At 45.7% G+C, this 21,055-nt stretch overlaps 2 protein-coding genes across 2 annotated transcripts; both read right to left on the bottom strand.

The window, feature by feature from the left end:
* Nucleotides 1-1,518: 1,518 nt before the first annotated feature.
* Nucleotides 1,519-2,385, bottom strand: LOC119779030 (extensin-like). Its single transcript, XM_038278530.1, has one exon. The coding sequence runs from the start codon at nt 2,383-2,385 to the stop codon at nt 1,519-1,521; it is 867 nt and encodes a 288-aa protein (XP_038134458.1).
* Nucleotides 2,386-8,424: 6,039 nt separating this feature from the next.
* LOC119779029 lies at nt 8,425-9,883 on the bottom strand. The gene has a single exon (XM_038278529.1). The coding sequence runs from the start codon at nt 9,881-9,883 to the stop codon at nt 8,504-8,506; it is 1,380 nt and encodes a 459-aa protein (XP_038134457.1). The 3' UTR covers nt 8,425-8,503.
* Nucleotides 9,884-21,055: the final 11,172 nt, after the last annotated feature.

Below are 21,055 nucleotides of genomic sequence, written 5' to 3'. Positions count from 1 at the left end.
TTAGAAATAAATTTAAGCATATTGATGGAGGTTTAAAAATTCCAACTAATATATCAGAGTTTCTAGACTTAAACCCCCCAAACTACTGTCTAAATTATACAGGACACTGACTAAACTGGATGATACAATATCTCTTCCTATTACTAAATGGGAGGAGGATTTATCAGTCAGCTTTGAACAACACATCTGGGCTCAGATATGTCTAAGAACTTTTAACATGACTAGAAACCCCAATTTACAATTAATACAATACAAAATCCTCCACAGAGTGCACTATACAGGTCAAAGATTATTCAAGATGGGTTTTGCGCAATCTAACGTCTGTCCACAGTGCACATGCAATCAACTTGATAATTATTTTCACGCGTTATGGTTATGCATGCCGGTTCAGAGATTCTGGGTACAGGTATGTAAGGATCTATCACTGTGCCTGGGTTGTAAAATCCCACTTTACCCTCCAGTATGCTTGCTGGGTGACTTTGAGGGAAGCTCTATGGAAAAAAAATCAGTTTGCATGGCCTTCACTGCATTATGTATCGCAAAGAAAACTACCCTCATGAATTGGAAAAGTAAATTTCTAAAAGTAGAATGGGAGGCAGATCTTTTAGTTATCAGGCTCCTCTCCTGTGGAACCAACTACCAGTTTTAGTCCGTGAGGCAGACACCCTGTCTACTTTTAAGGCTAGGCTTAAAACTTTCCTTTTTGATAAAGCTTATAGTTAGAGTGGCTCAGGTTATCCTGAGCTATCTCTATAGTTATGCTGCTATAGGCTTAGACTTTTGGAGGACATAGGGACCCCCATTTCATCATTCTGCTTCATTCTCTCTCTGTTCTCCTATTCTGCAGAATCTGTTAGTTCAATCTCTAACCTTCTGCTCTCTCTGCTTTTCCTCAGAGTAGCTTTGCCTCGTCTGTTCCTGTTTGGCTGTGACGTCATCCTGGAAAGAAACATCAGCTGTGCTGCTTCTATCAACACCCTTGTTTATAGATGTTGGAGATCGGCCTGTTTTCCAGTGTGGTCCTGTTTCTCTGACCGTGACTGAGTGGATGTGCTTTCTTCGTCCTCTGGCATGGGAGCTGCCTTGGAGCTCGTCTGCCTGGCTGTGTGTTTCCTGGACGGGGCCGCCTTTTACAGCTGCTTTTTGTATCTCTGCTTCTGTCTCCTTGAACCCCAGTCGGCCTCGGCAGATGGCCGCTCACACTGAGCCTGGTTCTGCTGGAGGTTTCTTCCTGTTAAAAGGGAGTTTTTCCTCTCCACTGTCGCTACAAGCATGCTTAGTGTGGGGGATTGTATTTGAGTCAATGAGTCAATGCAATCAACTGGTTTTCCTTAGATAGAAAACTTTGTATCAATTTGATCTGGTTGAACTGTAAAGTGCCTTGAGATGACATGTGTTGTGAATTTGGCGCTATATAAATAAACTGAATTGAATTGAATTAAAGATAAACTCAACATCAATCAGTACAGAGATCTGTTGTTGGATCATATTAATCTTGAGACAGCATCTGCATCCCAATCAGACCGATCTCTCTGGGCTCCCTTGATCAGCTCCATCACCTAGTGTAGTGGGGGGCTGTAGGGTGCGTTCTATTGGGCGCGGGGGCTGGTTGGGGCATCCTGGGGGGCTCGGGAGGGCGCTCGGAGTGGGGTAGCTGGCGGGTCTAGCCCTGGGGTCTGTTGCTGGATGGAAACTGTGCTGCTGCTGGGTGGGGCTGGACGCTGGGCATCGGTTCTTTTGTGGTGCCGGCCGGGGTGCTTCGGTTCTGCAGGGTGTTGGGGCGTGCCTCGTCTTTCGGTGCCAGGTTTTGGTGGTTGTGGGCTGGTTGCGGGCGTCGTGGGGCCCCTTTGGGATGCCCCCCGGGTCGGGGGTGTGGCTTTGCTTTGTTGGGACAGGTGCCGGTGGTGCGCAGTGCGGTGCATCATGCGCTGGGGCGGTTTGGAAGTGGAGGGTTGCTTGGTGTTTGGTGGCGGGGGGGGGGGCGGGTCGCGACCGGTGTGGCCGTCCTCCTCTCGGCGGCCCGTGGACGGTGCAGGGCCGGGGCGTGGTGGGTCGTGCTGCTTTCGCGCCGGGCACGGCAGGATCGGCGGGGTCGCGTCTGTTGCTTTGTTTTAGCTGCTTGTGCCGGATTCTGACGCACGGCTGGGGCAGCTTTGCTGCTCTGTCCTTGCGGCTGTGTTTGCTGTGATCGGTGGGAGTGGAGTGGTTTCGTTGTGTTTTTGGGTGGGGGAATCCGCTTGGGGGCTTGGTTGGTGCCGGTGGTTCATCCATATCGGCCTTCCGGTGTTGTTTCTGTCGGGGACGCTCAGACCCCCATGTGCCAGCGGTGCGCTGTCGGTGGGGTTCCCGTTCGGCGGCTTGTTTGTCTCCTGGGAGGGCAGGCATGTTGATTTTTTTTGGGGAGGAGCGGCTGGGGGGAGGGGTCCTCGCGCTGTGGCGGTGGGTGTTGGACACTGACTTGTTTTCGGCTGCTCTTCTTCAATGAGGGGGATTTTTTTTGTGGGAGGGGGGGTGTGAGCGGGGGAATGGGGCTCAGGATTTGTGCTTTGCTGTGTTGTGTGGCTTTCTTCTTCTTCGAAAATGGTGTTTTAGGAATTGTATTGGGGGATGGTCGTTTGGGGGCCTGTGTCAGGGTGGGGGTGTTGGTGCCGGCGCCGGGGGCTTTTGGGCCATGCCCAGCCCTGCTGTTGGGTGGGTGGAGTAGCTCCGACCGGCGCGCGTCGGGGGGCTGGGCCGGCGGAGGGGGCTGGGGGTGGGGGGGGTGTGCGCGACTGTGCTGCTCTGGCTTCGTTCGGTGGGGGGAGCGGTGTGGTTCGCTCCACTCTGGCTTTGTACTGCCCGCGGGCTGCTGGGAGGGGGGTGGTTGCGCCGGCTGTGGTCTGCTCTTCTTGCAGTCGGGCGCCGGGTGGTTTTTTCGCTCTCTGGTTGTTTCTGTGCGCGGTGTTTTGCGTTGCGCGCTGTTGGCATCGGTCTTGGTGGGGTGGGGCTGCGCTTTTGGCCTGGGGGCTTTTTGGGGGGGTTCCGCGGCACTCGCGGCTGGTTCATGGCGGATGCGCGTGGGCGCTGGCTGGGCATTTCCTTCGGTGCCGTGGGGGGGCCGGTGTTCAGTGCCCGGCCCTACTGCGGGGCCCCCGCAGTAGGGCTCCCTGGGGCGCCGGCATGGGGTTGGCTGGGGGGATTCTTCGGGGCTGTCTCTCCTCCTCCCTTGGTGGGGGTCTGATTTCCAGGGCTGGCCCCTCCTTGGTGCCTTCGCTCTTGGGGTCCCTTTGGGCGCCTGGGGCTTTGGGTCTCCCGGCGCTGGACTTGGTGCTCTGGGTGGTGTGCCTCTTCAGCTCTCCACAACCACTATTGAGCTTTTTTTTTTTTTTTTCTATGGATGAACTTTACATGCACAAGTACACCCTCACAAACAATTACAGGTGCTTGGCTCCAGGTACTCAGAGATTCACTTCCATACAGAAACCCCACATTCATATGTTCAGGTAACACAGAGTACATGTCAGACTTAATAATTTTACTTTAGCGATAGTTTCAAGGTGTTGCTTTATTCAGTGGCGCAAAACTGGGTATGCAGCGCATGCAACGCATAGGGGCGCTGCACTCGAGGGGGCGTCAAAAAACCCCTCTAGAAAATCATTTTTTGTTGTCATTTTCTATATTTAACAGCATAAGACGATCAATAAAAGAGAGACAGCACTAATTATGCGCTCCTGTCGCTCTCCCTTCCCACACAGGTGGCTTGTGCACACGCCCCTAAGAGGCGCACTCAGTCACGTTTTTTTTTTTTTTTTTTTTTATCTTCGACTAGCACAGCGCAAACACACTTAACAGCAAGATGGAGCGCCAGAAAAAAAAACTATCCGGGGCGCAAAACAGAAAAAGAAAAAGGGAGAAGGATAAAGATGTTGGCGGGATGAAAAAAAGCCTTTCATTGTGGTTGAAAGACAGTAGGTAAGTTCTGTCAGTGTATCGACAACAGGAGAGGAGGGTTGTAAATATTCAGGTCAGATAAAGCTAGTCTGATACGGAGTCGCCCCATATTTGGCTGTTAAATGTTGCGTCCCCTATTGAAGCGATAAGGAACGAGATTTGTTCCGTATTTCTAGGAATATCTGATACATACGCCTGTAACACACACATATCCACACACTAAGTGTAAGAATGACCGAAATAAAACTTGTGAAATACTATCACAGGAAAGCTAAAATGTCTTGGCCAGTGCCCAGCTGTGGTCCAACGCTCAGCTGCAATTTATTCACTCATATGTACATTTTTTATTTATTTATTTTTTTTATTAAAGATGAGTTGTACAAGTTTATGTGTGTATCAGACACGTTAATCCAGTGTCATAATAGCCCTTAGACTTGGTGACCCATGTTACCAACCTTTTTGGCAGGGGGACACTTGAGTTTAAATGTTTTATTCAGTATCACTACAGTGGTGTTGTGATGTATCTGATAAGTCAGATCAGATGCAGTGTCCAGTCAGTAACTGTTATCCAACAAGAAGATCATTCAAATTTAAATATTAATTTTTATTGTGGTTTGACTGCTGTATTTTTTAACCCTACTTAACATAAAATTAATTTAATTCAGCTTTGAGGATGGAGAGAAAGAAGAGAAGATGACAGAGGAAGAATCAGGACAGACAGGGGAAAGCAACAGGTTGGTCTAATTTTAGGTGGAAGTGAGGGAACAGCTACTTAATCCCAATCGATAATGTTTAAACATTATTTTTAAAAACTGTATTGAGATCTGTAATTTTAACAACTAATATATAATGCTTTTTGGCCATATGGCTTAGTGGAGAACGCCACAGACAAGAGGTGAAGGAGACAGACATGAGGTCGGTGATAGAAGAGACAAGTGAGGACATCAGGTAGGAATAAATACATTAGGGAGGCAGCAAAAACCTATATACCATAATGGTTTGAATTTCTGATGACCATCTCTCATTGTGTTCTTTTTAGGGAAAATTAGTACAGGCAAACATGAGTGAGTCAATCACCACAAAGGAGAATGTGGAACAGAAAGGTGCAGATGAGGGAGAGGAGCAGAGAGGACCAGATGATGAAGAAGAGGGAGAGGAGCAAAGAGCTGCAGAGGAGAGTGCTGAGGCAAGGGTTTATTCAGAAGATCCATCTGAATGGCCTTTAACCCACACAAAATGGGGGACATATTTAGGCAGTACATGGTTGAAAATGGACCACCGAAAGTTTCTGATGGCCCATATCCAAGAGCAGAGAAGAGGTGTTTTTCCAGATGATACTGTTTTCGTTTACGGTCTAATGGAGAGAAAGTTGAATGAGATTGGTTACTGTACTCCAAAAATACTAACAAAGTCTATTGTTTTGCTTGTAAGCTTTTTGGTGAAGCTAAAGTTCTTACACTAAGGGGGAAAAATTCTCAGTTAGGAAATCCTAAAAATGGAAATTTTCTGGGAATCCTTGAGCTCATAGCATGATATGATGTCACACTGGCAGGACATCTTAGAAAGGCTGCCTCCAAACAAACCACTGGCTATCTGACATGGTGCACTCAGAATGAATTTTTATATTCAATATCAGAGTGCATTTTGGGTAAAATATCTGCCCATATCAGAGCCTCAAAGTACTTTGCAGTGGAACTGGACTGCACACCTGATATTTCAAAGCTAGAGCAGGCCTCAGTCATCATTCGATATATTAATACAGATGAGAAGAAAAAAGTCACTATTGCAGAGTCTTTTGTGGGTTTCACTGCTGTGAAGGACACAATTGGAAAAGGCCTCACACATGCACTAACAGGGGTACTGGAGAATCTGGGGTTGGATTTGGCTAATTGTAGAGGGCAAAGTTACGACAATGGCTCTCATATGAGGGGAATAAACAAGGGTGTTCAAGCTTTAATACAACAGAGATGTCCAGAGGCTCTATTTTTCCCCTGCTGTAGCCACAGCCTAAACCTTTTGTTATGTGATGCAGCCTCATCTAGCAGAGAGTGTCTAACTTTCTTTGGCACTGTTCAAAGATTGTACACAATCTTTTCATCTTTTGTGAAGAGGTGGGACATTCTCACAGAGTTGACACCAGGTGGGAAGCAAAGCTAGACTGTCAAAGCTATACATTTCCAGATGGGGGGGATTTTAGATGCACTACAAAAGCTTGGAGAAGTGGCAGGAGACAGCAAAATTGTCTCAGAGGCAAAGTCACTGTCTGATGAGATTGTTAGTATGGAGTTCCTTGTGTGCCGCATAGTTTGGTATGACTTATTATGTGAGATCAACTTTGCAAGCAAGGCACTACAAGCAGCAGATGTGTCAATGGACACAGCCATTAGGCTAATCGAATCTCTGAAAGAGTTTTTGCTGAAGTATAGAGAAGAGGGCTTTCAGAAGTCACTCTACATTGCAGGCAAGATAGCCGTCGAAATGGATGCTTCTCCTGAATTCAAAGGGAAATGACTTAGGAAGCAAAAGAAGTTCCCAGATGACAATTCATGCACTGGTCATCATGAAAAGGAACCCACAAGACACTTCAGGTGCATGGTTTTCAATGTTATTGTTGACACACTCCTGCAAGAGCTGTCTGAGAGGTTTTCCAATTTTCAACTTGTGGCAGAGAAATTTAAATTTATCACTAAAATGGAACACATGACAAAAGTTGAGCTTGAAGAATCAGTGACAACTTATGCCCTGACCACCTGTGATGTTTCAATATATATCATTCAAGAAATATACCCAGCAAGCCGTCTACTGAAAGGTTACAAGGCTCTAGAAAAGTTAAATTTCCTCATTCAAGAGAACCTTGATTTGGTATTTCCAAATTTGACAGTAGCCCTTAGAATATTTTTAACTATGCCTCTGACAGTTGCATCTGCGGAGAGATCATTTAGCAAGCTGAAGCTTATCAAAACATACCTTCGTTCAAATATGAGCAACGATCGTGTAGAGGTTTAATCTTGGTGAGACCGCAAAGAAAGTGCTGTTTCTTATGCTGATATTCTCCGAACCAAAGTTACAGTTTCCACTGTGATTGTCCATGTACTTGAAATAAATCCACTCCACAACATCTTGAAGATGAAAATTGAAGTTTAGTGTTCTTCTTAAAGCCTATAAAACGTACATGAATTAACAAAAATATATTATGATGAAAATAAAAGGGTTTAAAGTCTGTCATAAAGTTGAAGAGCAACAGGTAAGAAGACTTTTCGCTTCCACGGTTCCATGCAATCTAAAAATAAACATGCGAGATGCTGAGGAAGCCGGCTCGTCCATCCTTAAAGCGACAGTACACATTTTTTAATCCAAAATCCAAGTAACCTTATAAACATGAATTCTTATTCTTTTAACTTTGTACATAAAATATTTATCATTTTTATCATGAAGTATATCCATCTATCAAATTAGAAATTCAAATTAAATTATTATCTATCTTTTTAAGCATTCTTAAGCAATTTCTATTTATTTAAACTAAAAGTCCACTTTGGCGGCGACATACCCGGCCCCTAATTGCTTTCTATCCTAGAAACAATTACAAAAAAAAGAAGTAATACTCAACAGTCCTTTTCAGCCTGCTTCTTGAAGCAGGCAGAGTTTGGTGATCAGCTGCTCAAGTTTGTTCGTCTTCGTCTTGACTCGAACCTTGCGGACGATTCCATGCTCATCCACCACAATCTTCACAATTCTGCCCATCAACCATGATCCTCGGGGGGCTGATTCATCAACGATCAAGACTACATATCCTTGGCTGAAGTTACGCATTGGATGGTTCCATTTCTGTCTTTTCTGGAGTTGAGGCAGGTATTCTCTGGTCCAGCGTTTCCAGAACAGATCGCTCATGTACTGGACTTGCCTCCATCTCTTGCGTGCATAAGCATCGTCCTTGTTGAAGACTCCTGGTGGTAGGTTGGGGTTAGTCTTGAGCAAGAGTAAGTGTTGTGGGGTAAGAGCTTCTAGATCATTAATGTCATTGGATGGCGTAGTGATAGGCCTACTGTTCAAAATGGCTTCACATTCGCAGAAGAACGTTTGAAGACTTTCCTCGTCCAAGCTTTGTTCTCTCAAGGTAGCATTCATGATCTTCCTGATTGAACGAATCATCCTTTCCCAAACTCCTCCATGGTGGGATCCGGATGGTGGATTGAACATCCACTTGATCTCGCGTTGAAGCAGGCTGTTCTCTATCTGTGCAGCATTCCACTCCTTTATTGCCTTCTTCAGCTCATGGTCAGCTCCAACAAAGTTGGTCCCGTTGTCGGATCTCATTTCTTTCACCTGACCCCTTCTTGCGATGAAGCGACGTAGAGCTTGAATAAAGGAGTCGGTCTCCAATGATGTTGCCATTTCGATGTGGACCGCAAGACATGCAAGACAGGTTAATATCACCCCGTATCTTTTGACAGACACTCTTCCCCGCTTGACGATAAATGGCCCGAACAGATCCACACCAGTTGTGGTGAAGGGTGGTTCGTTAGGTAGAACTCGGTTTCTTGGTAAGTGTGCCATCATTTGTGTGCCTGATGCATCATGTTGTCTTCGACAGGTAGTACACCGAGACAGCATTCTTCGGATTGACGAGGGAGCATCGATGATCCAAAAAGCTTTGGCGCATGTGAGACAGGACGTGATTACGTCCACTGTGCCCTAGGCACTCATGTGCATCCTGGAGAATCAAGTCTGCCACGTAATGGTTCTTGGGAATGATCATTGGATGCTTGGCTTCGGCTGGCATGGATGCTTGGCTAAGCCTCCCTCCAACGCGAAGGATTCCCTCCTCAAGCTGTGGATTGAGTTTGAAGAGTCGACTACTCTTCCTGACGGAGTCCTTCCTTTGGAGTGCAGATATCTCCTCTTGGAAGCTATTGTTTTGGCAATGACCAATGATGTCGATCTCCGCTTTTTGTAAGTCATCCACGGTAAGGTGAGTATGTTTGAGACTCCTTTTGTAGCTCAGCATCTCCTTGTTCAACTGTTGTTCATCACTGCACAATCCTTTCAACTCTTTTCTCTTCCTAGACAGATTCAACAGGGTGTGCTTGAGTCGTGTGAACCACGCTACAGCCTTCTTGAGCCGTATCCATGAAGAGAAGTAGTGGATTAATTGCTGCATGGCATCAGTGCTTTCTACTGTGGTAGCATTAACCAGAATACTTTTCTTCACCTCAGGATCCTCAGCCATGAGCTCTTCTTGGAGTTCGGGGTTAACTGGCCACTCTCCTTCTGGTTTACATAGGAAGCCAGGACCAGCAATCCAGACGTCGTTCTTGATGAAGGCGCTCACGGCTTGACCCCTTGATGCGCAATCGGCAGGATTCAACTTAGTGTTGACATAGCTCCATTGATGCACGTTTGATGCTTGCAGGATTATGGCGATCCCGTTTGCAACAAAGGTCTTAAACCTGATGTTCTCATTGGCTAAGTACTTGAGTACTGCAGTACTGTCTGTCCAAAACTTGGATTCTGTCAGTGGCAACTGAAGCTCCTTCTTCAGCATAACATCCACTTTCACAGCTAAGGCAGCCGCCGTCAGCTCCAACCGCGGGATGGTAGTTGGTTTCAGAGGGGCGACCCTGGCCTTCCCCAGGACAAATGAACAGTGTACATGGTTACTGCTATTCTTCTGGACAAAGTATGTGACAGTACCGTAGCCAGTTTCACATGCGTCACAAAAGTGATGCAATTGAGCCTGCACAGCTTTGCCAAATTCAGGTGGCTTGAAGCATCGTATTACTTCAAAGTCAGTGAGCTGTTTGAGTTCTTCAGTCCACTTGGTCCATTGTTGTGCGAGGTGTTCTGGCACGGTGTCATCCCAGCCTGTTCTTTGTCTACACAATTCTTGCAGGATGTTTCTTGCAGGTAGTATGACTGGCGACAACATTCCGAGCGGATCGTAGACTGAGCTCATTGTTGACAGGATTCCTCTCCTGTTGAGAGGCTTCTGCTTGATATTGACTTGAAATTTGAATTGATCTGACCGGATACACCACTGTACTCCCAAGGCTCTCTTGATGGTGAGTGAGTCCTGGTCGAGATCGAGATCTATGACTTCCGTCGCTCAGTCTTCAAGTGGAATGGTTAACAGAACATTTCGACTGTTAGTCGTCCATTTTGTGAGTCTAAAGCCTCCTGTTTGACAGATGGCTGTCAAGTCGTGCAGTAACTTGATGGCTTCCTTTTCCAAGTTGACAGATTTTAGACAATTGTCGACGTAAAAATTGTTTAACACTGTCTCCACAGCTGTTGCATCGAATGTACTCCTGTTGTCCTCGGCACACCTTCTTAGTGCATAGCTTGCGCAGCTGGGTGAGGAGGTGGCTCCGAACAAGTGTACCTCCATTCTATATTCTTGCAGCTCCTCCGATATGTCTCCATCAGGCCACCATAAAAACCTGAGAAGGTCTGCGTCTTCAGGTGGGACCCTGACCTGGTGGAACATGGACTCTACATCGGCCATGAGTGCGATTGGCTCCTGACGAAATTGCGTTAAGACACCAACCAGGCTGCTGGTCATGTCAGGGCCTTGCAGTAGCTGCTCATTGAGTGTGGTTCCTTGATATGAAGCACCGCAGTCGAATACCACTCGAAGTTTGTGCTTCTTGGGGTGGTAGACGGCATGATGCGGAATAAACCACACCTTTCCGTCACTCCTTTTCAGTTCTTCATCTGGGACTTTGACCGCGTATCCCTTGCTGATCACTTGGTTCATGAAGCTGACGTATTCCTCTCGGAATGTCTGACTTTTCTGAAGCTTCTTTTTCATGTTGAGCACCCGTTGCTCTGTCATTGCTCTATTATTAGGCATTTTCATGTCTTTGTTCTTCAATGGCAAACCGATAGAGTAGTGACCATTGATCAGCTTTGTGGATGTGGTAACTCTGTCCATAAACAGTTGATCTTCCTTCGACATCTCAGGCCACTCTCCTCTAGCATTCTCAGGAAAATCATACTTGAATTGTTGCGTCCACAATTCTTCAAGTCGAGCCACCGATATCCGGTTCATTTGGATCTGTGGGTGTCCCTCCTTTGACCAGCTCCTGATGCTTTCATTCAACGGCCCATTCACGGTCCACCCCAAGACTGTTAGAACCGCATATGGACCATCTTTCACGCTGCAGATTACCTCTTCTGGCTCCAAAGCCTTTGCGATGTCAGTCCCAATCAGAAGATCGATATCCGCCTTAATTGATGGAATTCGTACACCTCGTAAGTGTGGCCACCTATCCACGTCTTCTTGAGTTGGAATGTTCTCCTGACTAGCAGGTATGGCCTTTTGTGTGAATACACCATTGAGCTCGACGAAGTCTTCCCCGTCCAGACTGCTGACTTCTAGATCTGGTAGCAGTTTGCATGAGACTGCCTTTTGGTCTCCCATGGTGGTAAGTAGGATGTTAACATTTGTTCCTTGCAAGTTAAGGTTGTTAGCTAGCTTGTTAGTGCAAAAGGAGGCGTTGCTGCCTGGATCCAGGAACGCATAGCAAGTCAGCACCTTGTCACCTTTCTTTGCCATCACTCTCACTGGAACGATGGCAAGGATGGTCCCTGTACCCCCGGCCCCAGTCTGAGGGCAAGTTTCTCCAGCATCCACAAATCCACTGATCACAGTTTGTTCTTCCTGTGAAGACTCCTCCTTTTGTTCCTCCCGTGAAGCGTTTTCTTTTGGTAAGTCTTTAGGTTTCTGCTTTATGTGTAACAGCGTAGGTTGTTTAGCTGAACACAACTCACAGCTCCTCTTTTCTTCACAGCTACTGCTCATGTGTCCTCCTATAAGACAGCTGAAGCAGAGTCCCTTGCTTTTAAGGAATTCCAACTTTTCTTTGTGCAACTTTTTCTGAAGTTTCCTGCACTGTTCCATTGTATGATCACCCTGACAGAAGATACAAGGTTCATGTTTGGTTTCTTCTCTTTAGCTTGCTTGCTGTCAGCACCAGCAACATGTTTCACTGCTTTCTGTTCTTTAGCCTCAGTGGCTAACGCTGTGATATTTTTCTTGACAGCTGGCTTTTCAGGTTGACGCTTAGTCTGACCTGAGATTTCACCAAACACAGGGTGTGCTGCCATTTCAGCCTGTTTGGTAACGAATGACACCACGTCTTTAAACTTTGTTCTACGATCTTTTTTCTGAATGTCAATGGCGAAGCTCCTGAATTTCTCCCTCAGCCTTTAAGGAAGCTTGGAGATGACTGTGCGCATGTTTGCAGCGTTCTCCATCTCATCCAAGTACTCGAAGTCCGACATCGCATTGTTACAATTAGTCAGAAAAAGAGCATATGCTTCAAGTGCTCTAGCATCATCTGACTTTATAGTAGGCCAATTTAGAGCTTTGTCAAGGTATGCCATTGAGATCTTGTATTTGTCACCAAAGCGCTCCTTTAATAATTTCTTTGCTTCAGGATAGCCCTGGTCTGGGTCCATATGAAAACAACTGCGCACTCATTAGGCTGACCACTTGTGTGCTTTTCCAAATAGTAAAGCCTATCTTTGCTGTTTTCAGTTTTGCTCTCTATGCGATGCTCAAAAGCTCTCATGAAGAGACGGTATTCCATCGGATCTCCTTTAAAAACTGGAATGTTTGGTGATGGCAATGTAGATAGCCTTTGTTGCATTATTAAGCTCTCAGTTATTTCGTTTTGACGTTGCATGACAGAAACTAGGTTATCTGCATCTGCTGAATTGCCCTTTGAAGTGACATGCACTTGTCTTGTTACAGGCACTAATCGTGCAGCAGACGCAGACACTGGCTGTGCAACAGGCACTGCATTGACAGCTATTTCACTATGGCTGTGTTGAGATACATAACTAGCCCCACTATTCCTATTGTAGCTCAGATGTTGTCTCCGAGTAGCCATCAGTGATTCCACTCTACTGCCTTTAGAGCCTTGTGACACACGTGAGCCTTCTTCATACTTTCTTAGCACGGCTAATTTTGCATCTGACTCATCAAGCTCTGCTTGCAACTCCAATTCTTCTTTCGCAGCTTTGAGCTGTTGCTCCTGTTCCTTAAGCTGCATCTCATGCTCCTCCAGAGCTCTTTTTTGTTTCAATGTAGCTGCTTTATTTAACAGCGTAGCTTGCTCTAATTCAACTTTTAGCCGTTCAGCACGAACTGCTGATATCACAGAAGCAGAGGAGACAGACCTAGCTTTTTTACTCCTTCTGGATGTAGCTGAAGCGCTATCTTCAGGATTCACTTCATTGTTCACCCTTTTAGACACTTCTATGCGAAGCATCGCATCCTGCATCCATGAATTAACTTCTTGCACAAAATTACTGTGCTCATCATATCTTGGCTGAAACCAATCACTTTGATCTGCCTTCATGTTTTCTAGACATCCAAGCTGACAGTACAGATCTTTGACATCAGCATTTATTTTACTGAATTCTTCTATTAGCTCTTCATACCTGTTTAACAGTTCCTGTGTTATAATTTCCGCGTTTGCATCTTCATCCATTAAAGCAAGGATTTCCTGTCTTTTCTCAGTTAATTTGCCTTGCTTGGCTCTTCTGGAACTGATTTTTGTTTGCAAATTATTTTCAAATGACACATGTGTTGGTTTAACCAAACGTTTTTCCCCCGGAGGGCTTACCGTCTTTCCCTCTTCGTCTGTCATGATGCCTTTTTTTTTTTTTTTTGAAAGTCAGTCCAGTTTTTATTTTATTTTATTCCACTTGCGAAGTTCCCGTAGCAGTCACTAGCCAGTTGTCCACTCACCAGTCACCAATGCAGTGCGTGATCATGCTGCTTCAGAATTCCCTCGGTAAATCTCTTGATTAAATCTTCTTTCCACCTTCAGAAAATCTCTCCAATGTTTGTAATCCAATGTCAAGCAAGTCTTCTTACTAATGTAGAGGTTTAATCTTGGTGAGACCGCAAGGAAAGTGCTGTTTCTTACGCTGATATTCTCCGAACCAAAGTTACAGTTTCCACTGTGATTGTCCATGTACTTGAAATAAATCCACTCCACAATGTCTTGAAGATGAAAACTGAAGTTTAGTGTTCTTCTTAAAGCTTACAAAACGTACATGAATTAACAAAAATATCTTATGATGAAAATAAAAGGGTTTAAAGTCTGTCATAAAGTTGAAGAGCAACAGGTAAGAAGACCTTATAAACATGAATTCTTATTCTTTTAACTTTGTACATAAAATATTTATCATTTTTATCATGAAATATATCCATCTATCAAATTCGAAATTCAAATTAAATTATTATCTATCTTTTTAAGCATTCTTAAGCAATTTCTATTTATTTAAACTAAAAGTCCACTTTGGCCGCTACAGATCACTTGTCCCAGTTAGCAGTGATCTCTATTGAAAACAGTGTGGCATGGTCTATTTCATTTGATGCTATTATTGATAAATGGGCAAGTGCAAAGTCACGGAATGTATCAGTTTAAATGTCATAAATGTTAAAACTGATTTCCGCTACAGAAAATATTGAGCACTCAGTGCCACTACTGTTATATACGCCGATAATGTGTTTTCGCATCCACCTCAAAAATATGTAGTTGCGCCCCTGGCTTTATTGTATTGTACCATGTCTTTATGTTGTGCTGTTCTTTTTTCATCTCGTTACAGGTGATGAAGCAGACTGAAAATGTTTTGTCATTATCTCCTTTCTTTCTCTTCTTTCTTTCATCTTTTCTCTTTTTTTTTTCTTTTTTCCTTTTCTTCTTCTGTTTCTCTGCTCTATTTACATTGCAGTGTCCATATAATCTGTAAAACTCCCTGCATACTTATAATAGAGCAATTTATATGCATGAAACAAGTGGAGCAGTATGTCAGGGTTAGTTGTGGTTTAGGACCCAAATGCAGAGGCAGAGAGGCTGAGGTGATTTCTTGTGGATTTAATCGAAGGAAAAACCGGCCGTGGGGCCGGAGTCGAAGCAGTGTCTCTGGAGGCCGGCCGTGGGGCCGGAGGCGAGGCAGAGTCTCTGGAGGCCGGCCGCTTGGGCCGGAGGCAAAGGAGGGCCCCAGGAGGAGGCCGGCAACGCAGGATGGCCCCAGTAGGAGGCTGACGACGCAGGAGGTCCTCTGGAGGAGGCTGGCGAAGGAGGAGGGCCTCTGGACGAGGCACGCGACAACGCCGACTCCGACGAAGGAGGGCCTCTGGCGGAGGCCGGCGACGCCGCCGTCTCCGATGAAGGAGGGCCTCTGGAGGAGGCCGGCGACAACACCGTCTCCGATGAAGGAGGGCCTCTGGAGGAGGCCGGCGACAACACCGTCTCAGACGGAGCCGCAGCCTTGGGGGCCGCCGTCTCAGGAACAGCCTTACAGGAGGCTTGGAGCGCCCGCTGAGGGGCCTTGGAGGCTTGGAGGGCCCGCTGAGGTTTAATTCTGAGAGCCCTTTATTAGTGTGCTCAGGGGTATCTGGATGGCACAGGGCGGACTCAGGGGTCACTGCACAGAACAGAGCGGGCTCAGGGGTCTCTGACGCTAGGCTTAACGGCCAGCTAATGGGCTCAGGGGGCTCAGGCACTGGGGAAACTGCCCCGCTAGTGGGCTCAGGCACTGGGGAAACCGCCCTGCTAGTGGGCTCAGGCACTGGGGAAACCACCCCGCTAATGGGCTCAGGCACTGGGGAAACCACCCCGCTAATGAGCTCTGACACTGGGGAAACCACCCCGCTAATGAGCTCTGACACTGGGGAAACCACCCCGCTAATGAGCTCTGACACTGGGGAAACCACCCCGCTAATGGGCTCAGGCACTGGGGAAACCACCCCGCTAATGAGCTCTGACACTGGGGAAACCGGCCCGCTAATGGGCTCTGACACTGGGGAAACCGGCCCGCTAATGGGCTCTGACACTGGGGAAACCGGCCCGCTAATGGGCTCTGACACTGGGGAAACTGGCCCACTAAAGAGCTTGGGATGTGCTGGCTGACGGGGAACTGATGGAGGTGGAAGGAAAGGGAATAGATCTTCCCTTTGCCCATAAAAGTAGACCCATAACTCAGACTCCTCAATATGGGGTGCCCTGACTGTAGTGGGTGTAATCATGGTGACTGAATTTAAACCTCTAACTCGAGAAGCTAACTGCTGGTCATGGACGACCAAGGCCATATGGGAAACTAACCTGAAGAGTGGGATTGAAGCAGGCGTCAGGCTGACCCGCCGGAGAGGGAGTGGGGGTGTCAGGCTGACCCGTCGGAGAGGGAGTGGTGGCGTCAGGCTGACCCGCCGGAGAGGGAGTGGTGGCGTCAGGCTGACCTGGAGGAGGAGTGGATTTCTTCCCCCGGCGGGGATTACGCCTAGAGGAGGCAGACGGCATGGGGTGACAAACAACTGGTGAAGGTGGAGGAACCGAACCGGAGGCAATTGACAGCAGAGTACGAAGGAGGTGAAGTGATGGTTTGGGTGGTGGAGGTCTGTTCAAGAGTTGGGCACTGGCTGCTTGGTGGTTCCACTCCAACTCTTCAAACAGTTCTGACAACACTGGAGGCCGGCGACACAGGAGGGCCTCTGGACGAGGCTGGCGACGCCGCCGTCTCCGACGAAAGAGGGCCTCTGGAGGAGGGCGGCGATGACGCCGTCTACGACGAAGGAGGGCCTCTGGTGGAGGCCGGCGGCAAAGGAGGGCTTCTGGAGGAGGCCGGCAGCGACGCCGTCTCTGACGAAGGAAGGAATCTGGAGGAGGCCGGCGACGACGCCGTCTCCGACGAAGGAAGGCCTCTGGAGGAGGCCGGCAATGACGCCGTCTCAGACGGAGCAGCAGCCTTGGGGGCCGCCATCTCAGGAACAGCCTCAGAGTCCAGAACTCGAACCAATAACCCTTTGGATAGAAATGCAAACTCCTAATTCAGATACCACTTTGAGAAAAATAATACTTCTTAAACCAGTGGCTTGCTTGGTTTCTGATCATTAATCTAACCAAATTGTTTTAACCAACTAGACTGCGTTAGTGGCAGCCTAGTGGTTAGGGCATAGAGCTTGGAATCCTAAAGTTCTGAGTATGAGCCCCACTCCCACAGACTGCCACTATGGGTCTCTGAGCAAGACCCTTAATGCCACACTGCTCCCCGGGTACCACATGATGGCTGCCCACTGCTCCCCAAGGGGATGGGTTGAATGCAGAGGTAAATTTCTACAATGTGAGATCAATAAAGTTCAATTATTTATTTAATATTACATTAGTTAGTTTTCTAATCAATCTATTAAAATATATCCAAACTCTCTCCAACTAACGGTAACTCTCCTACTATCTCCCACATCTTCATTAAATACTGATGCTGTTGAAATGCCTGTCAAAGTTTGTGGGCAGGCCTAACCACTTCCTGAAGCGGTCATGTTTAATAGCTGTAGCGAGGCATCGGATGAAATTGATTTTAAGCCTCGATACGCACTTCGTGGAAATACCCCCTCTTTAACTCGACACACGGCTCATCTGATAAGATCATTAGTTTTGTTTCCTCTGAGTTCTGCCTTTGAAATCAGTTTTACCCACTCCTTTAACACACTGTGTATACAGGGGAAGTCAGTCAGGCCTGCCAGGCTACTGCGTATCATTATAGAAATGATTATATAAATATTACTTTTCTATATAACTCATTAGAAAGGTAAGGGTGGTTAGTCAGTTTTCCACCTTATGAGAATCAGGTCCAGTCAAACACATTTTTTTTTCCCCAAAATGATAAGAAAACAGCTACATCCTCACAAGTGTAGAAACGCTGTATAATATATTGTCCTTTGGTGGCGCTCTGACCATCCCACAGAACCACACCCAAACCGCAGGCAGCTTATGAGAGGTAAACAGCAGCATGATGGCTAAGAGCACATAGAGAGGAAGCTGGAGCTACGGCGTCATCGTTAAAGAAAGCCTCAGGTTGCATGATCACACTGAACCATGAAACTGGCCTTATCTGATTTCTTCAGTCTGGGATCAAAAAGAATCATTTATGCTTTCAAAAGGCTAAAACTACAAAATATCTTTGTGATTAGAACCTGATTTCTCTTCCTAAAACTATGATCTAAGGATCGAACAGCTGGGTGCTTTAAGAAGGGCGACAAGCAAAAAACTAATACTTACTTGCAGGTGATAAAAAAAAGTAATTTAATATTTCACCGTTCTACTTCTGATACATACCTGGAATTCAAATAAACTTTTTAACTCCAGATTTCTATCTTTACAAAACCTTTGAAAACATTTCAAACGTTTTATCTTTTAGACATCTCTTCAACTTAGAACCAAGCTTTTACTGCATTTTACTGCTTTTTGATGTGAAAAGAAAAAAATATGCTTAATATTCAACCCACAGCGGCATGTGGGTTGTGGTTTGGCTCTAGCAGCTTCAGACGCACATTTCTGTCTTTTCTTCTTTGCAGAGAATCTAAAGCTCAGCTTGTTGTAGAACAGAGGTCACGGATTAGCGGACTGAGGTTCGGATCTGGACCCACCTGCTGACTAGTCCAGACCCGACCTAATTGAAAACATTTATAAATTACTGCATGTTGTCCGACCACGGTGTCTAATTTCACTTGTGCCGCATCTCCTCTTAATATGGTAAAGCCTTCCGGAGCGTCCGTGAGCAGGATATACATCATACAAATTAGCCAATGAGCTGTATTTTTTTCCCCCCTGATTTTAAAACCTGTTTCAAATAATGGTTAAAGCTGCTGATGTGGTTCCAGCCTCGAAGAGGACTCAGAAAATGGAAAAATAATTTAAAGCAGTGAAGGTCACAGGCTCAAACTGTTAAAGAACAGCCTAGCATGAGGAAGATGATGAGGATCTTTATCCTGATGAGCAGGGGCGTTGCTAGGCACAAAGCTTTACTGGGGCACTGGCCCCCTACCGCATATGCCCCTCCTTCATACACAAATACAGACAAGCACACTGCCCCACCCTGATACATTCCTACCAAAATTACCATTTGAGATATTAATGAGTGGAAGAGCATATTTGTTTTAACAAACATGAAAATTTTCAACATTGCAGCTATAAAAAATAAGACATTACCAACTTTAAAAATAAAAAGTTTCCTTATACACATTCTGAAGTAATCATTAATTCCTAGGTTTCAGAGTTTTAGTTCAGGGGAAAGTTTTTCTTTTATTTTTTGAGCATTAAAGTGTACCTCCTATTTTTCATTTTTGCAAAGTGGTCAATCACTAGACTGTGACTCAGCTTAGAAAATTCTTCCTTTTCAACTGATAAAATAGCAAGATGATGGAGCCTGTCTTGTCCCATTGTGCACCTCAGCCAAGTGTGGAGCCTTCTCAACACACTGAATGACCTTTCACAACTCCAGCTGTTGACTGGGATGGTGAGGGAGATCTGGATGACCTGCGTTAGTGTGGGGAACATGATGTTATCAAGCAAGTTGAAACACAATGCATATCCTTGATGACAAGGCTTTCTTTTTCAACAATAAAAAGCTGTCAAACCATTTTGAATTAAATGAAAGTTTTTTTTACTCCAAATTTGGGGTAGTGGGACAACTTCACTTGTTTCGGACCTTCATGCTTTCCCCCTAAGTCACTAATGTCCCCTTCTTGTTTGTGGACGCTGGTTGTTGCTCCCTCATCACCTTCATGGTCCTGTCTCTTGCCTGTCAGTCTCGCCACCTCCTCCCTTTCCTACTCCAGCACCTTCACTCTCATTCTCTACAGCAAACATTAAAAAACGTAAATTTATAATTATGTAAATATCTGTCATATTGCTTATAACGTTCCTAATGTAACTAGTTAGCTTAAATCACTAATTCATTACGGGACCTTTCCTCTCTCTCTCTCATCTTGTTTTACTGCTTCCCTGTCTCTGATTCGTGTGAGGAATTTCCTGATATCCATCTACAAACCAATGCAGTCATTTTCAGTTAGTAGCCTATAAATCATGTGGTTTTACTGGGAAAATAATAAAATTGACAGGTAAGAAACGTTACCAGAACTAAATACGCGTCGCGGCCGCACAGTGTCCCATCCAACTTAGTTGAGAGCAGCGCGTTAGTTTACCTGCAGTTCATGCAGTGACATGCGCTGACGTGGGAGCGCTAATTCATCCTCAATTTGGAGTTACCAACACACTTGCTGCGCATTTGAGTAGAAATATACGTCTCCTCCCATTGGAATTATCTAAATTGATGCATTAAAAAAATTTATTACTGTTGCAAATATTCATGAGATTTATACTGGGGCACAGCTCATTTATACTGGGGCACATGCCCCAGTAAACGGGGTCTGGCGACGCCGATGACTTATGAGACATGAGAGCAGAAAGATTGAAAAATGAATTGTAAATATTCTGAGAGCAAAGAACACTGCAGAATAATTAGCAGCACATGGATTGACAACTTTATCAATAACATTGAACACAACCTGAGGTCTGTGGCTGCTGCTTAGAACAATGTTGGACAGAAAAGCTGTTTCAGCTGTTTAAAAGTGTTGTGCAAAATGATATCCTGCAGATAATCAATAAATGATTAACTAGAACTGGACTTATAGTTAATTATTTAACTTATTCAAAATCGGAGGTGAAATCAATTTAGTGTTCTTAGTTGAATAATTGTCGCTGTAATCTGCTTACTTACCAGGGTTTATGGCTTTCACCTCTCCACTCAGCGTTTAGCTCCGGAGATCCCCGCGGCCGCTATGCATGATGGGACACAGCGATCCATGACTTTTGACGCAGGAAAAAGCAAAAGCTACATCCAGTTAGCTTTCTTTTAGCATTTCATGTGAAACAGGCCTCTCCTCGCAGGCTGTGAACCCAGGGAAAGAGAAAGATTTAGCTCGCGCTCTGAGTTTTAAACCATGAGTGACGTAGGGGCATTTCCTGTTGAAGAATCAGCTCCCTCTTGAGCTGATTGGTCCATGCGTTAGCTGACCGTCCCTTTGACCGGAAGGTCCAGAACTTTTCAGGGCATCTTTTGTTCTCTTTGTGTAAAAGGAAAGGAGAATGGTCTATAATGGTCCATCCAATTGATTTGGGCTCCATTGTGGCAATATATATCCCAACAAAAGCAACAAAGAGGCATAAGGTTTGTCCTTTTTCCACTTTCAGCCATTTTTCACTGATGTCTGAGGGAGGAAGTGATTCTATTCAACTAGAGCTAAGATGTTGTTTTGCAGTGAAGCAAGTCT

The sequence above is a fragment of the Cyprinodon tularosa genome, unplaced genomic scaffold, assembly GCF_016077235.1.
Source record: "Cyprinodon tularosa strain WSP-4 unplaced genomic scaffold, ASM1607723v1 ctg1413, whole genome shotgun sequence".
Taxonomy (NCBI): Eukaryota; Metazoa; Chordata; class Actinopteri; order Cyprinodontiformes; family Cyprinodontidae; genus Cyprinodon; species Cyprinodon tularosa.
Note: the sequence above shows the minus strand (reverse complement) of the source record. Positions and strands in the feature narration are given on the sequence as shown.

Coding starts and splice junctions, on each gene's coding strand:
- LOC119779030 (XM_038278530.1), bottom strand. CDS start 2,385: ATGCCTGCCCTCCCAGGAGACAAACAAGCCGCCGAACGGGAACCCCAC.
- LOC119779029 (XM_038278529.1), bottom strand. CDS start 9,883: ATGAGCTCAGTCTACGATCCGCTCGGAATGTTGTCGCCAGTCATACTA.